General features: G+C 32.4%; 3 protein-coding genes across 3 annotated transcripts; 1 reads left to right on the plus strand and 2 right to left on the minus strand.

The window, feature by feature from the left end:
* LOC109359554 (LOB domain-containing protein 42-like) lies at nt 1,668-3,301 on the minus strand. Its single transcript, XM_019604259.1, has 2 exons — nt 2,965-3,301; nt 1,668-2,351 (listed from the first exon to the last, which is right to left on the minus strand). Exons 1-2 carry the CDS (start codon nt 3,152-3,154, stop codon nt 1,873-1,875), a joined length of 669 nt encoding a protein of 222 aa, XP_019459804.1. The 5' UTR covers nt 3,155-3,301; the 3' UTR covers nt 1,668-1,872.
* Nucleotides 5,539-8,133, plus strand: LOC109359517 (homocysteine S-methyltransferase 1-like). Its single transcript, XM_019604213.1, has 7 exons — nt 5,539-5,817; nt 5,948-6,004; nt 6,494-6,699; nt 6,816-6,945; nt 7,153-7,356; nt 7,451-7,522; nt 7,788-8,133. Exons 1-7 carry the CDS (start codon nt 5,641-5,643, stop codon nt 7,923-7,925), a joined length of 984 nt encoding a protein of 327 aa, XP_019459758.1. The 5' UTR covers nt 5,539-5,640; the 3' UTR covers nt 7,926-8,133.
* LOC109359557 (LOB domain-containing protein 42-like) lies at nt 10,258-11,891 on the minus strand. The gene is made up of 2 exons (XM_019604262.1): nt 11,555-11,891; nt 10,258-10,941 (listed from the first exon to the last, which is right to left on the minus strand). The coding sequence occupies exons 1-2, from the start codon at nt 11,742-11,744 to the stop codon at nt 10,463-10,465; spliced, it is 669 nt and encodes a 222-aa protein (XP_019459807.1). The 5' UTR covers nt 11,745-11,891; the 3' UTR covers nt 10,258-10,462.

Raw genomic sequence — 14,839 nt, forward strand, 5'->3', positions numbered from 1 at the left:
ATATCTACGTCATCCATGTACACTACACTCATCTTGTTCCTGCATGACCCTAGGAAACTAAAAGTTTATTTGCGATTTGCATTTTTTAGAGGAATGAATGAAATTAGAAAGTTGAGTCACAAGATACAGTTGTAAAATACTCTAAAGTCATTTTTTTCTCTCCATTTACTCATTTCTAAAATCTCAACTCATAAATATATTATAAGTATGGTGACCACTAAATTGCCAACCGCAAGTTACTTCGCTTCAAAGCGAACTGTTTTTATAGCCATTGGATGAAATAACATTAATCTCATTCATTAAAATTATAATTGGTTACCTTTTGTGTTCAGAAGTCATGATACTCCAGTACGACTTCTGTATGTTAGGAAGACGGTTTCGGCTAACACGACTTCTGAACAAAAGTCATTTTCGGTTAACACAACTTCTAAACAGAAGTTGTATTGGTAGACAACGACTTCTGTGCATAAAATAAACAAAAGTCATTGTAGATCACTTGGTGTAAAGTAATATTTTTAAGTTTTTTAATTTTGGAGGATCTGCAGAGCGTTATCTCTCACATTTAACGACTCATATGCATGAAATAAATAAAATTATTTGAAGATTACATGGTTAATACTAGTGTCTTCAAATGTTTTGTTGTGAGTTCGAATCTCATGTTCACCATTTTAAATATATTTGAAGGATTAACTATCATGAGTTTTTTAAATGATATTATCTAATCACACATGACTTAAAAATATTACTTTTACATAATATATAAATAAAAATCAATTAAAGAAATAACTAATAATTATTAACTTATGTTTAAAAATCAAAATTATAATGCAATGAATTTAATCCTCCAAAAATATTTACAGTAAATTAAAATTGGTAAACATAGAGCTCAAATCCACAACCGAACAATTTAAAACACTACCACATACCAAGTGATCTACGATGACTTTTATTTATTTATGTACAGAAGTCGTTATATACAAATATGACTTCTGTTCAGAAGTCGTTATATATCAATACGACTTCTGTTCAGAAGTCGTGTTAACTGAAAGCGACTTCTATTTAGAAGTTGTGTTAGTCGAAACCAACTTCCTGACATACAGAACTCCTACTAAAGTATCACGATTTCTAAATACAAAAGATAATCGGTCATAAATTCAACGAATAAAATTAAAATTATTTGATCTAACGACTATAAAAAATAGTTTGCTTGGAAGAGAACTAACTTGAGTGAGTTGCCATCCATAAGTATTAAGCCAGTTGTTAAAGTAAGGGGCAGTGTGGAAAGCGTCGTCCACTCATCCTTGGAAGTAAAACGGGGTTTGTGTGTGTGACAAATAGAAGAATACTAGGTATTCGGATTCACATGAAACATGTCTTCATTTGTGACGTGTTTTACCTTCAAATGTATCTTCATCTCAACGGGCCAAAATCATGTATCCGTTATTACATGGGCCCAAAGAAACACATCGGTTCCATGATTCTTGCGATTGTTCATGTTCTCTGTGATATTCTTCCTTTGTCCCCCTTGCTAACAATTTCACAGCATGACCGTTTTTTCGGAAGCTAATATTCTGGTAACATGAATCCTACTCAAGGTTGTTTATAACCGTAAATCTAATGAGGTTTTATTTTTTAATTTTATTTATTTCTTATGGAAAATTTAAATGGACAAAAAAATGTATTTCTACTGATTCAATTTTATTAAAAGCTCCTCCAACATTTACACTTGCATGCGCTGAATGCTTTTTTTTGCCTCAAGTTCAACATAATAGAAAGAGAAAGGGAGATGCAAAAAGAAACAATATTTAAATACGACCACAATTATGTGAAAAGGGAAAAAAATACGACATTTAATTGACCAACAGAAAAACCTTAGCCAAGAGTGAGTTCCAAATCCACGTTGGCTTCAGCGGTTCGGCTCGGCTCATCTTGACTCATCAGCGAAGCCTCCACAGTTTGATCGCTCTCAGTTTCCCAACCCTCTTTATTTCTCAGCCCATGGCTCGAAGCCGAAGCCGGTTTCCAAAGCCGGGCCGAATCAAATGAACCAACTCGTGCTTTGGGCTTGATCACATTTCCGGTTCTCTTGAACCGAGGCTTTCCTCCTCTCAGCTGGTCCACGTGACTATCTCTGGACACGTGGCGTATATCGTGGGCTGGGAATACATGCTTGCTGCCAGGTGTCACTTGCCAATCAGAAAGATCCACTGCACTGATCTCGGACCCATTCAGCACAGCATCAACGGCAGCTTGGCATTGGGCCCACTCTCCGGTCCAGAATAAACCCAATGACCCAAAAGCTGGGTTCACAATTCTTCCACATGCCTCATACATCAGTGACTTGAACACAGCTGAAATAAAATATATCATATTCTTATTAATTTTTGGGCTATGGTTAGGATCCTATTATTATTAAAGTATGAAATCTTTAAGCAGATACAATATCCTCCACCGAATTTCTTGTCTAATTTTCAATTATCAGAAATTCAATTCAATTCTACATATTAGTCATTTAAGAAGAGGTACGGGTTGAGATGAAATCCAATTAGGAGGGGGAAATGGATTTGGATTCTTTACCATTTCATCATTCGGTGACTTTACATGTTTAAAAATAATTCTTTTATTTACTTAATTAAAAAACATAAAAAATGAAAATAGATAAAGAATTATTTCCATAAATGGGTCAGTCAAAATCAAATGTGATTCTGTAATTTAAAATAATAAACAATAAAGTTGTAATTATGATAAGTACATGGGATCAAAAATATTTCTTGATGACATTCTCACATCATTTTATCATACTTCATAATTATTAATCAAATGATTTTAGCTTTAAAAGTAATAGAACATAACTAATCAATAGCTATAAAGTGAATGTGAAAAGTGGTACAATCATAAGATAGTAAAAAAATGCGCTTGTAGTGTAATTAGCATTAGTGGAATGATAATGATGAAAGTGGTGACCTGGGCGAAGTGGTAGAGGAGCGGCATTGATGAGGTTGAGCAAACCAGCACGGCCATAGAATTTGGCAAGAAAAAGAGTGGCATTGGCTTGTGACTCAGGAGAGTTGATCCACTCAAGGCAAGGCCTAATGGTGCAGTCATCACTGCACCCTTTACGGAGAATGCGGCACCCATTGCAACTCAATCTCATTGTGAATTGGTGATGATGGTACTTTGGTCTATAACTCAAGCTGAGAATCACTATTTATTAGCACCAGGGCCACCTAGTAACTTAGCCAGGTTGGTAATAAAATGTGGGGCTTTCTCGCTATAAAGTGGTTTTGGTTTTGCAATTTACTTGGTTTTTCTTGTCCTAACAAAAAGTTATTTTTGGTTAGGTGAAAAAGGAGGAGTTGTTGTTTTGTTTTGGCAGTATTTGTGGGTTTGATTATTGCCCTCCATGCAGAGGTGAATTACAAGTGGACCCATTAGATGATTGGTGATAAAAGAAAGGGGCAAAGAGGTAATTTTTTAGGGTACTTAAGATAAACATATATGGGAAGAGAAGAGTCGTGTGTTGATGCAAGTCATGGATATTGAAAGTGTGGATTGTTTGTAATAAAATGTGTATCACTGTCAAAAAATATTAATTATTAAATTTTTAATTAAAATATATTTTTTCAATCAATTAAAGTAGTAACATATGAAATGATATATTATTGTGGGATAACATATGTACCCGAAAATGTGAGGGAGACGTTTCTCTTTTGTGTCATTTGTAACTCAAAATATGACCCATTGGAGGAGTGAAACAACGTGCAAATCGACGCATGTGGACATAAGCGTGTGTTGTAATAATAAAGAACAATGAAGCTCCCTAAAATGGGGAAGCCGCACTTGCTCTCTCTCCTTTACTCCAAATAATAACTCGTTTTTTTCGCTTTACTTTTGAGTGTGATTATGTAGAAAGAGGCTGTGGGCATAAACGCCCATGGTTTTATTGTGGCTTTATTAGGAGATACTATGCACTTTCCTCATGAATGAAGCGTTTCTTTTTAGGACATTTGCCAAAAACGGCAATGTTTAGAGTAACATAAGTCACTTTATCATAATTATCTTCTCCTCAACCTCTGTCCTGCTTAGTTGGGCAGGTGTCACTTTGTTAGGTTGTGTTTCTCATGTGAAATTATCGGTGGTCCAAATGCATCACCATCATTTAAATTTATGTTCTTTTTAGTTGATAAAATAAGTAATAAGTGATGGTGATTTATCACGATTATTGGTTTCGTATCACCCAATTATTCCTAGTTCGTAAGGGTCTTTTTCAAGGTTTCAAATTTTGGTAACATTTCGATATTGTGTTGATTAAAATTGTGGATTATTATTGGAAAATGCAGTTAATATAGTCGTAAGAAAGTTTTAAAAACTATCAAAACCTTAATGTGATTATACAAGCAATTTTAAAACTTTGACTTTTTAATATCTATGTATTGTTTGTGTGAAGATTTATATGCTGTTTGTATATTATTTATTATTTATTTGTATTGATTTTTTAAATAGTCAATGATAATTATGATGTAATGATAGTATATAAAACTCATAGTTTATCACATACTATTTTTCTTAACAAAAATAAAAAATAATATATCTACACATAAATGTGCTAGTGTAGTTTTCCATAGTTTTATAACCTTCTTAATAACCAAAAAAATAAAAATAACCTTATATCTATTCATTCTTGTTAAAAATTAAAATTAATTGTTAAGAAGTATATACTTTTTCAGTATTAACAAGTGTATTTCTTTATCTTTATCTTTTAGTTATTCTCAAGATCTAGTAAGATTTTATATTATCAGACTAACATCTTGTTGATTCACAACTATATTTTTATAATTCCCTTTTATTATTATATCATATTTTCCAAGGTGCAAGAAAATGTCTCATATCAGTACTCCATTCTAACTGTAGCGAGAGGAATTTTATTTTTTCAATTAAGACTCTATGTTTCTATGGGATGTGGGTCATTTACATATGTTTAAAGTGTGTAACATTATTATTTTATATATATATATATATAAAGTTATTTATTATAAACTATACTTATATATATCTCAATGTATTGGGTTAATCTAGTTCTATCCTGAATATAATAGAGCCATGAGTTCAAAAAATTTAAAAGGAGAATATTATATTAAGTTGGAACTAAGCTCAACTAGCGAAACATACATCTGCAATATTGTTGTTACTTATTTCCCTCGATTCATATAAGATGAAGAGGGGAAAGATATTGTAATATTATATTTTTCAGTAAATTACACTCCACCAGATAAGATGTTAGAGTACAAACTTCAAAAATAGAATCCACTCCTTTGAAGATGTTGACCGTCAACTAAGTTCAAGGATGCTAACGGAATATACCATATAACACTCATGTATTGACCGCAAACTAACTAAATAAGTTAGTTAATTAATTAAAACATAAAATAAAAATTATATATCTTTATACAAATTCTCCTACACCACAAGAAAAATAATATCCATCATAAAAAAAATCTATCTTATTCAATCCTTACAAAAAGAATCTCAATGTCATTTCGTCCATATTCACAACTTCAACTGTCATAGTCTACAACGGTATAACTTGCTCTCTTCCGTTGAATTCACATCCACACAGAAACCTCGTAAGAATCAGCAAAAATGGTTAACATGAAAACGGAGACGAACTCATTGTTGCAGGATCTAATTGATAATGTAGGAGGTTGTGCTGTTATAGATGGAGGTTTTGCCACCCAACTTGAACGCCATGGAGCTTCTATCAATGACCCTCTTTGGAGTGCTATTTGTTTGATGAAAGAATTACATCTTATAAAAAAGGTTTGTTTTTTTTCTTTGTTTTGGTCACTTTTTTGTGTTCCATTATTTCTGTTCACGTTCATAATCCTTGGTTTTTGTTTTGCATGTATATGGGAATGTTATAATGATTTTTGGTGTTGGTTTTGCTTAGGTTCACTTGGAATACTTGGAGGCTGGTGCTAATATATTGGTCACTTCATCTTACCAGGTAAAGTTTGTGATTGTGCAGTTTCCATTGAAATGAATAGGATCAGAATTTGAAACTTTGAGAAATCATTTATTTTGATTATTTTATCTGAGCAAGTAAATTCCTCAATCATTTGTTTGAAGAGTTAATGATTAAACAATGATTAATGCAATGACAATATATAAAATTCATACACGTTGTGCATACATTTTTTTCTTTCGTTTTCTTTTATTACCTTGGAATGTTTGTAATGAATGATTGTAATGGTCCGTGATCTATGCCTTCTCTGTTGTGACTTGTGAATTAGCATAACATACAAAAATTTCACTTGTGGTTATCTACTTTGCTTCCAATAACTGAATTTGACTTTTAAAATTTCAATCTCTATTGTTGAAATCTTATTTTTGAATCAGAAAATTAAGGTAATGAATCATTGTTTGTTCAGATATGTTACTATCATGCAATGCTAGCAATTTTGTTGTTTCCTTATAAAATTTTCCATGATTATAGGCTACAATTCCTGGATTTTTGTCCAAGGGGATGACTATTGAAGAAGCGGAATTGCTACTCAGTAGAAGTGTCAAAGTTGCAGTTGAAGCCCGTGACAGTTTTTGGGATTTGGCTAAAACAAATCCTGAAAATAAACATAGCAAGGCTTTGGTTGCAGCCTCTATTGGAAGCTATGGAGCTTATCTTGCTGATGGCTCAGAATACAGGTGCTTCTACACGTTAATTTGACAGTTTAGTTTCTATTCATCCTGAAGAGTAAATACTTTGTATATTCTTATATTGTCTGTTAACATAACTTGATCATGTTAATTTCATCTTCTAGTGGCTGCTATGGACCAGATGTGAGTTTGGAGAATTTGAAGGATTTCCACCGTCGCAGATTGCAAGTTCTTGTTGAAGCTGGTCCAGATTTGCTTGCTTTCGAGACCATCCCAAACAAACTTGAAGCTCAGGTCTTCTTTTCTTTTTCTTGCCAATAAACATGTTTCACTCAGTGTTAATCTTGTTATTTTAGTTTTCTATTTTACAAAATCTCATTCCCTAATGAGGATTATGAATAGACATTTGAGAGTGTAATAGCCTCACCAAAGATTCGAACTTCTACAGAGTGCAATCTCGGAACCTTCTCTGATATTCACTTTCGAAATTACATATTGTAGGCTTATGTCGAATTGCTTGAAGAAGAAAATGTCAAAATCCCATCATGGATAAGTTTTACTACTATAGATGGTGAGAATGTTCCCTCAGGAGATAGCTTTGAGGAGTGTCTTGAAGTAGTAAATAAGAGTAACAGAGTTGATGCTGTTGGCATAAACTGTGCACCTCCCCATTTTATTGGAAATATCATTTCCAAATTTAAACAGGTAACTTAAAACTCACGCCACCTATTTGAATACTTGAAAAATAATGGTCCATCATTAGAGAACTAATTGAAAGTTTGTAATGTTGTTCCTCCAGTTGACAAAGAAGGTGATCGTTGTTTATCCAAATAGTGGTGAGATATGGGATGGTAAAGGCAAAAAATGGCTGGTGAGTCAGGGTTCTCTCACTCATTCACCCACACACATGTGCCTACTGAATGCTATGTTTCATAGACATGGATCACTTGTCTTCAACGGTGTCCATTCTTTGTCCTGGGCCAATAACATATTGTCGCGTGAATAAAAGAAATTTTTTCTGATTGGCTAGGACATGGAATAAGACATCGTTCGGGACATGTGATATCTTCCATGTTTCATATGTTACACAAACATGTAAATACTAAATGCTGCATTTCCGATGTTTCAATTTACAGCCATCAAAGTGTTTTGATGATAATGATTTCGGATTACATGCAACAAATTGGCGTGATTTGGGAGCTAAAATCATAGGAGGCTGTTGCAGAACTACACCTTTCACAATTCAACTCATTTCAAAGGCTTTAAGAGAATGATCACAGATATGCTCATTGATGTAATTGTTTTTTACAGATCAGTGGATTTTGTCTATAGATATTTTGTTATATGTAGTTTTAAATTTTAATCATGTGCAGCTTGTGCATTAGGAATTCGTGTCATTTTCAATAAGAATTTACAGAGAAGTATATACTGACAAATAAACTTTGGCATAAACTTCAATACATCCACAAATCATCCTAAGTGAAAATTGGTCCATTTTCACAAGCAATTCGTTGACTCAATGCTCTTAATATTCGATTATCAATCCTTGAAATTCTTGAGTTAATTGTTCACGAGTATATATAAAAAGGCAACACATAATGGTTGTTGTATCCTATGTTTGGTTGTTTGGGTTATAGAACACAATTCTTGCAGCAACCTCCTTTAATCTTTAATGGGTTGTATAAACCGGTCGTTGCTTATATCCACATGGCTATGGTAGTTACTTCTATAGCGGTGATTCTTGAAAGTTAAGTTGAAGCTTTGTGAAGCTTAGTCTTTGCTCGTACCTTACCATCCGTTTGCAAGTTGAGTTTTGAACCAAAAGAAGATAATGAAAGGCTCTAGAGTCATTATATTTCTTGGCTCTCAATCTTTCATTTTTCCGTAATTCCCCGTCTTTTCACACCAAAACTAGACCGAAAGAGGATGATAAATAATGATATCTACGTCATCCATGTACACTACACTCATCTTGTTCCTGCATGACCCTAGGAAACTAAAAGTTTATTTGCGATTTGCATTTTTTAGAGGAATGAATGAAATTAGAAAGTTGAGTCACAAGATACAGTTGTAAAATACTCTAAAGTCATTTTTTTCTCTCCATTTACTCATTTCTAAAATCTCAACTCATAAATATATTATAAGTATGGTGACCACTAAATTGCCAACCGCAAGTTACTTCGCTTCAAAGCGAACTGTTTTTATAGCCATTGGATGAAATAACATTAATCTCATTCATTAAAATTATAATTGGTTACCTTTTGTGTTCAGAAGTCATGATACTCCAGTACGACTTCTGTATGTTAGGAAGACGGTTTCGGCTAACACGACTTCTGAACAAAAGTCATTTTCGGTTAACACAACTTCTAAACAGAAGTTGTATTGGTAGACAACGACTTCTGTGCATAAAATAAACAAAAGTCATTGTAGATCACTTGGTGTAAAGTAATATTTTTAAGTTTTTTAATTTTGGAGGATCTGCAGAGCGTTATCTCTCACATTTAACGACTCATATGCATGAAATAAATAAAATTATTTGAAGATTACATGGTTAATACTAGTGTCTTCAAATGTTTTGTTGTGAGTTCGAATCTCATGTTCACCATTTTAAATATATTTGAAGGATTAACTATCATGAGTTTTTTAAATGATATTATCTAATCACACATGACTTAAAAATATTACTTTTACATAATATATAAATAAAAATCAATTAAAGAAATAACTAATAATTATTAACTTATGTTTAAAAATCAAAATTATAATGCAATGAATTTAATCCTCCAAAAATATTTACAGTAAATTAAAATTGGTAAACATAGAGCTCAAATCCACAACCGAACAATTTAAAACACTACCACATACCAAGTGATCTACGATGACTTTTATTTATTTATGTACAGAAGTCGTTATATACAAATATGACTTCTGTTCAGAAGTCGTTATATATCAATACGACTTCTGTTCAGAAGTCGTGTTAACTGAAAGCGACTTCTATTTAGAAGTTGTGTTAGTCGAAACCAACTTCCTGACATACAGAACTCCTACTAAAGTATCACGATTTCTAAATACAAAAGATAATCGGTCATAAATTCAACGAATAAAATTAAAATTATTTGATCTAACGACTATAAAAAATAGTTTGCTTGGAAGAGAACTAACTTGAGTGAGTTGCCATCCATAAGTATTAAGCCAGTTGTTAAAGTAAGGGGCAGTGTGGAAAGCGTCGTCCACTCATCCTTGGAAGTAAAACGGGGTTTGTGTGTGTGACAAATAGAAGAATACTAGGTATTCGGATTCACATGAAACATGTCTTCATTTGTGACGTGTTTTACCTTCAAATGTATCTTCATCTCAACGGGCCAAAATCATGTATCCGTTATTACATGGGCCCAAAGAAACACATCGGTTCCATGATTCTTGCGATTGTTCATGTTCTCTGTGATATTCTTCCTTTGTCCCCCTTGCTAACAATTTCACAGCATGACCGTTTTTTCGGAAGCTAATATTCTGGTAACATGAATCCTACTCAAGGTTGTTTATAACCGTAAATCTAATGAGGTTTTATTTTTTAATTTTATTTATTTCTTATGGAAAATTTAAATGGACAAAAAAATGTATTTCTACTGATTCAATTTTATTAAAAGCTCCTCCAACATTTACACTTGCATGCGCTGAATGCTTTTTTTTGCCTCAAGTTCAACATAATAGAAAGAGAAAGGGAGATGCAAAAAGAAACAATATTTAAATACGACCACAATTATGTGAAAAGGGAAAAAAATACGACATTTAATTGACCAACAGAAAAACCTTAGCCAAGAGTGAGTTCCAAATCCACGTTGGCTTCAGCGGTTCGGCTCGGCTCATCTTGACTCATCAGCGAAGCCTCCACAGTTTGATCGCTCTCAGTTTCCCAACCCTCTTTATTTCTCAGCCCATGGCTCGAAGCCGAAGCCGGTTTCCAAAGCCGGGCCGAATCAAATGAACCAACTCGTGCTTTGGGCTTGATCACATTTCCGGTTCTCTTGAACCGAGGCTTTCCTCCTCTCAGCTGGTCCACGTGACTATCTCTGGACACGTGGCGTATATCGTGGGCTGGGAATACATGCTTGCTGCCAGGTGTCACTTGCCAATCAGAAAGATCCACTGCACTGATCTCGGACCCATTCAGCACAGCATCAACGGCAGCTTGGCATTGGGCCCACTCTCCGGTCCAGAATAAACCCAATGACCCAAAAGCTGGGTTCACAATTCTTCCACATGCCTCATACATCAGTGACTTGAACACAGCTGAAATAAAATATATCATATTCTTATTAATTTTTGGGCTATGGTTAGGATCCTATTATTATTAAAGTATGAAATCTTTAAGCAGATACAATATCCTCCACCGAATTTCTTGTCTAATTTTCAATTATCAGAAATTCAATTCAATTCTACATATTAGTCATTTAAGAAGAGGTACGGGTTGAGATGAAATCCAATTAGGAGGGGGAAATGGATTTGGATTCTTTACCATTTCATCATTCGGTGACTTTACATGTTTAAAAATAATTCTTTTATTTACTTAATTAAAAAACATAAAAAATGAAAATAGATAAAGAATTATTTCCATAAATGGGTCAGTCAAAATCAAATGTGATTCTGTAATTTAAAATAATAAACAATAAAGTTGTAATTATGATAAGTACATGGGATCAAAAATATTTCTTGATGACATTCTCACATCATTTTATCATACTTCATAATTATTAATCAAATGATTTTAGCTTTAAAAGTAATAGAACATAACTAATCAATAGCTATAAAGTGAATGTGAAAAGTGGTACAATCATAAGATAGTAAAAAAATGCGCTTGTAGTGTAATTAGCATTAGTGGAATGATAATGATGAAAGTGGTGACCTGGGCGAAGTGGTAGAGGAGCGGCATTGATGAGGTTGAGCAAACCAGCACGGCCATAGAATTTGGCAAGAAAAAGAGTGGCATTGGCTTGTGACTCAGGAGAGTTGATCCACTCAAGGCAAGGCCTAATGGTGCAGTCATCACTGCACCCTTTACGGAGAATGCGGCACCCATTGCAACTCAATCTCATTGTGAATTGGTGATGATGGTACTTTGGTCTATAACTCAAGCTGAGAATCACTATTTATTAGCACCAGGGCCACCTAGTAACTTAGCCAGGTTGGTAATAAAATGTGGGGCTTTCTCGCTATAAAGTGGTTTTGGTTTTGCAATTTACTTGGTTTTTCTTGTCCTAACAAAAAGTTATTTTTGGTTAGGTGAAAAAGGAGGAGTTGTTGTTTTGTTTTGGCAGTATTTGTGGGTTTGATTATTGCCCTCCATGCAGAGGTGAATTACAAGTGGACCCATTAGATGATTGGTGATAAAAGAAAGGGGCAAAGAGGTAATTTTTTAGGGTACTTAAGATAAACATATATGGGAAGAGAAGAGTCGTGTGTTGATGCAAGTCATGGATATTGAAAGTGTGGATTGTTTGTAATAAAATGTGTATCACTGTCAAAAAATATTAATTATTAAATTTTTAATTAAAATATATTTTTTCAATCAATTAAAGTAGTAACATATGAAATGATATATTATTGTGGGATAACATATGTACCCGAAAATGTGAGGGAGACGTTTCTCTTTTGTGTCATTTGTAACTCAAAATATGACCCATTGGAGGAGTGAAACAACGTGCAAATCGACGCATGTGGACATAAGCGTGTGTTGTAATAATAAAGAACAATGAAGCTCCCTAAAATGGGGAAGCCGCACTTGCTCTCTCTCCTTTACTCCAAATAATAACTCGTTTTTTTCGCTTTACTTTTGAGTGTGATTATGTAGAAAGAGGCTGTGGGCATAAACGCCCATGGTTTTATTGTGGCTTTATTAGGAGATACTATGCACTTTCCTCATGAATGAAGCGTTTCTTTTTAGGACATTTGCCAAAAACGGCAATGTTTAGAGTAACATAAGTCACTTTATCATAATTATCTTCTCCTCAACCTCTGTCCTGCTTAGTTGGGCAGGTGTCACTTTGTTAGGTTGTGTTTCTCATGTGAAATTATCGGTGGTCCAAATGCATCACCATCATTTAAATTTATGTTCTTTTTAGTTGATAAAATAAGTAATAAGTGATGGTGATTTATCACGATTATTGGTTTCGTATCACCCAATTATTCCTAGTTCGTAAGGGTCTTTTTCAAGGTTTCAAATTTTGGTAACATTTCGATATTGTGTTGATTAAAATTGTGGATTATTATTGGAAAATGCAGTTAATATAGTCGTAAGAAAGTTTTAAAAACTATCAAAACCTTAATGTGATTATACAAGCAATTTTAAAACTTTGACTTTTTAATATCTATGTATTGTTTGTGTGAAGATTTATATGCTGTTTGTATATTATTTATTATTTATTTGTATTGATTTTTTAAATAGTCAATGATAATTATGATGTAATGATAGTATATAAAACTCATAGTTTATCACATACTATTTTTCTTAACAAAAATAAAAAATAATATATCTACACATAAATGTGCTAGTGTAGTTTTCCATAGTTTTATAACCTTCTTAATAACCAAAAAAATAAAAATAACCTTATATCTATTCATTCTTGTTAAAAATTAAAATTAATTGTTAAGAAGTATATACTTTTTCAGTATTAACAAGTGTATTTCTTTATCTTTATCTTTTAGTTATTCTCAAGATCTAGTAAGATTTTATATTATCAGACTAACATCTTGTTGATTCACAACTATATTTTTATAATTCCCTTTTATTATTATATCATATTTTCCAAGGTGCAAGAAAATGTCTCATATCAGTACTCCATTCTAACTGTAGCGAGAGGAATTTTATTTTTTCAATTAAGACTCTATGTTTCTATGGGATGTGGGTCATTTACATATGTTTAAAGTGTGTAACATTATTATTTTATATATATATATATATAAAGTTATTTATTATAAACTATACTTATATATATCTCAATGTATTGGGTTAATCTAGTTCTATCCTGAATATAATAGAGCCATGAGTTCAAAAAATTTAAAAGGAGAATATTATATTAAGTTGGAACTAAGCTCAACTAGCGAAACATACATCTGCAATATTGTTGTTACTTATTTCCCTCGATTCATATAAGATGAAGAGGGGAAAGATATTGTAATATTATATTTTTCAGTAAATTACACTCCACCAGATAAGATGTTAGAGTACAAACTTCAAAAATAGAATCCACTCCTTTGAAGATGTTGACCGTCAACTAAGTTCAAGGATGCTAACGGAATATACCATATAACACTCATGTATTGACCGCAAACTAACTAAATAAGTTAGTTAATTAATTAAAACATAAAATAAAAATTATATATCTTTATACAAATTCTCATACACCACAAGAAAAATAATATCCATCATAAATAAAATTTTGTTTATAAATGATTGATGTATTATTTTTTCAAAGATGTTATAGAATAACATTTTTAATGTAACTTCTCAGCCTAATGGTTGATGTATTAATAAAAGGATTTTCTAATATATATATATATAAAGGAGGGATTCACTTACTGGTAGGGGTCTAAGCGGTTCCGATTTAAACTGTGAAACCGATAGAACCGAACCAAACTAAACCACAAAATATGGTTCGGTTCGGTTTTGCGTTTTGGTTCGGTTATATTTTTAAGGAACCGTTTATGTTTAGTTCGGTTTATGGTTTTAGAAATTTTGGAACTGTTGGAAGCGAACCGAACCGCATATTAAATAAATATATAATAGGCATTTGAGAATAATGTTTTATTATTGTTTAAATTCTTCAACCCATTTTCTAGCTTAAATTATCAATTTTTGTATGAGTTGTAGTGTTATATATATTACTAAATTGTTATTAAGTTAATATTATATATGTTATTAGTTACTAAATTGTTTCCTAGGTCTTATGATTTGGAAAATATTTTCTAACTTATGTGATATTGAGTTTAAAACTAACATACATCATATATAGTTATACATATATTGTTACATGTATTACTAATTATGAAATGTGAAGTTATAAATGTAACTATTATATATTTTACTAATTGATATATATGTTACTAATCATCAATTGTATTGTTATATATGATTTATAATTTTTTATAATAATAGTAATGTTTATCCTTTTATGGATAAACAATATCTCTT

The sequence above is a fragment of the Lupinus angustifolius genome, chromosome LG11, assembly GCF_001865875.1.
Source record: "Lupinus angustifolius cultivar Tanjil chromosome LG11, LupAngTanjil_v1.0, whole genome shotgun sequence".
Lineage (NCBI taxonomy): Eukaryota > Viridiplantae > Streptophyta > Magnoliopsida > Fabales > Fabaceae > Lupinus > Lupinus angustifolius.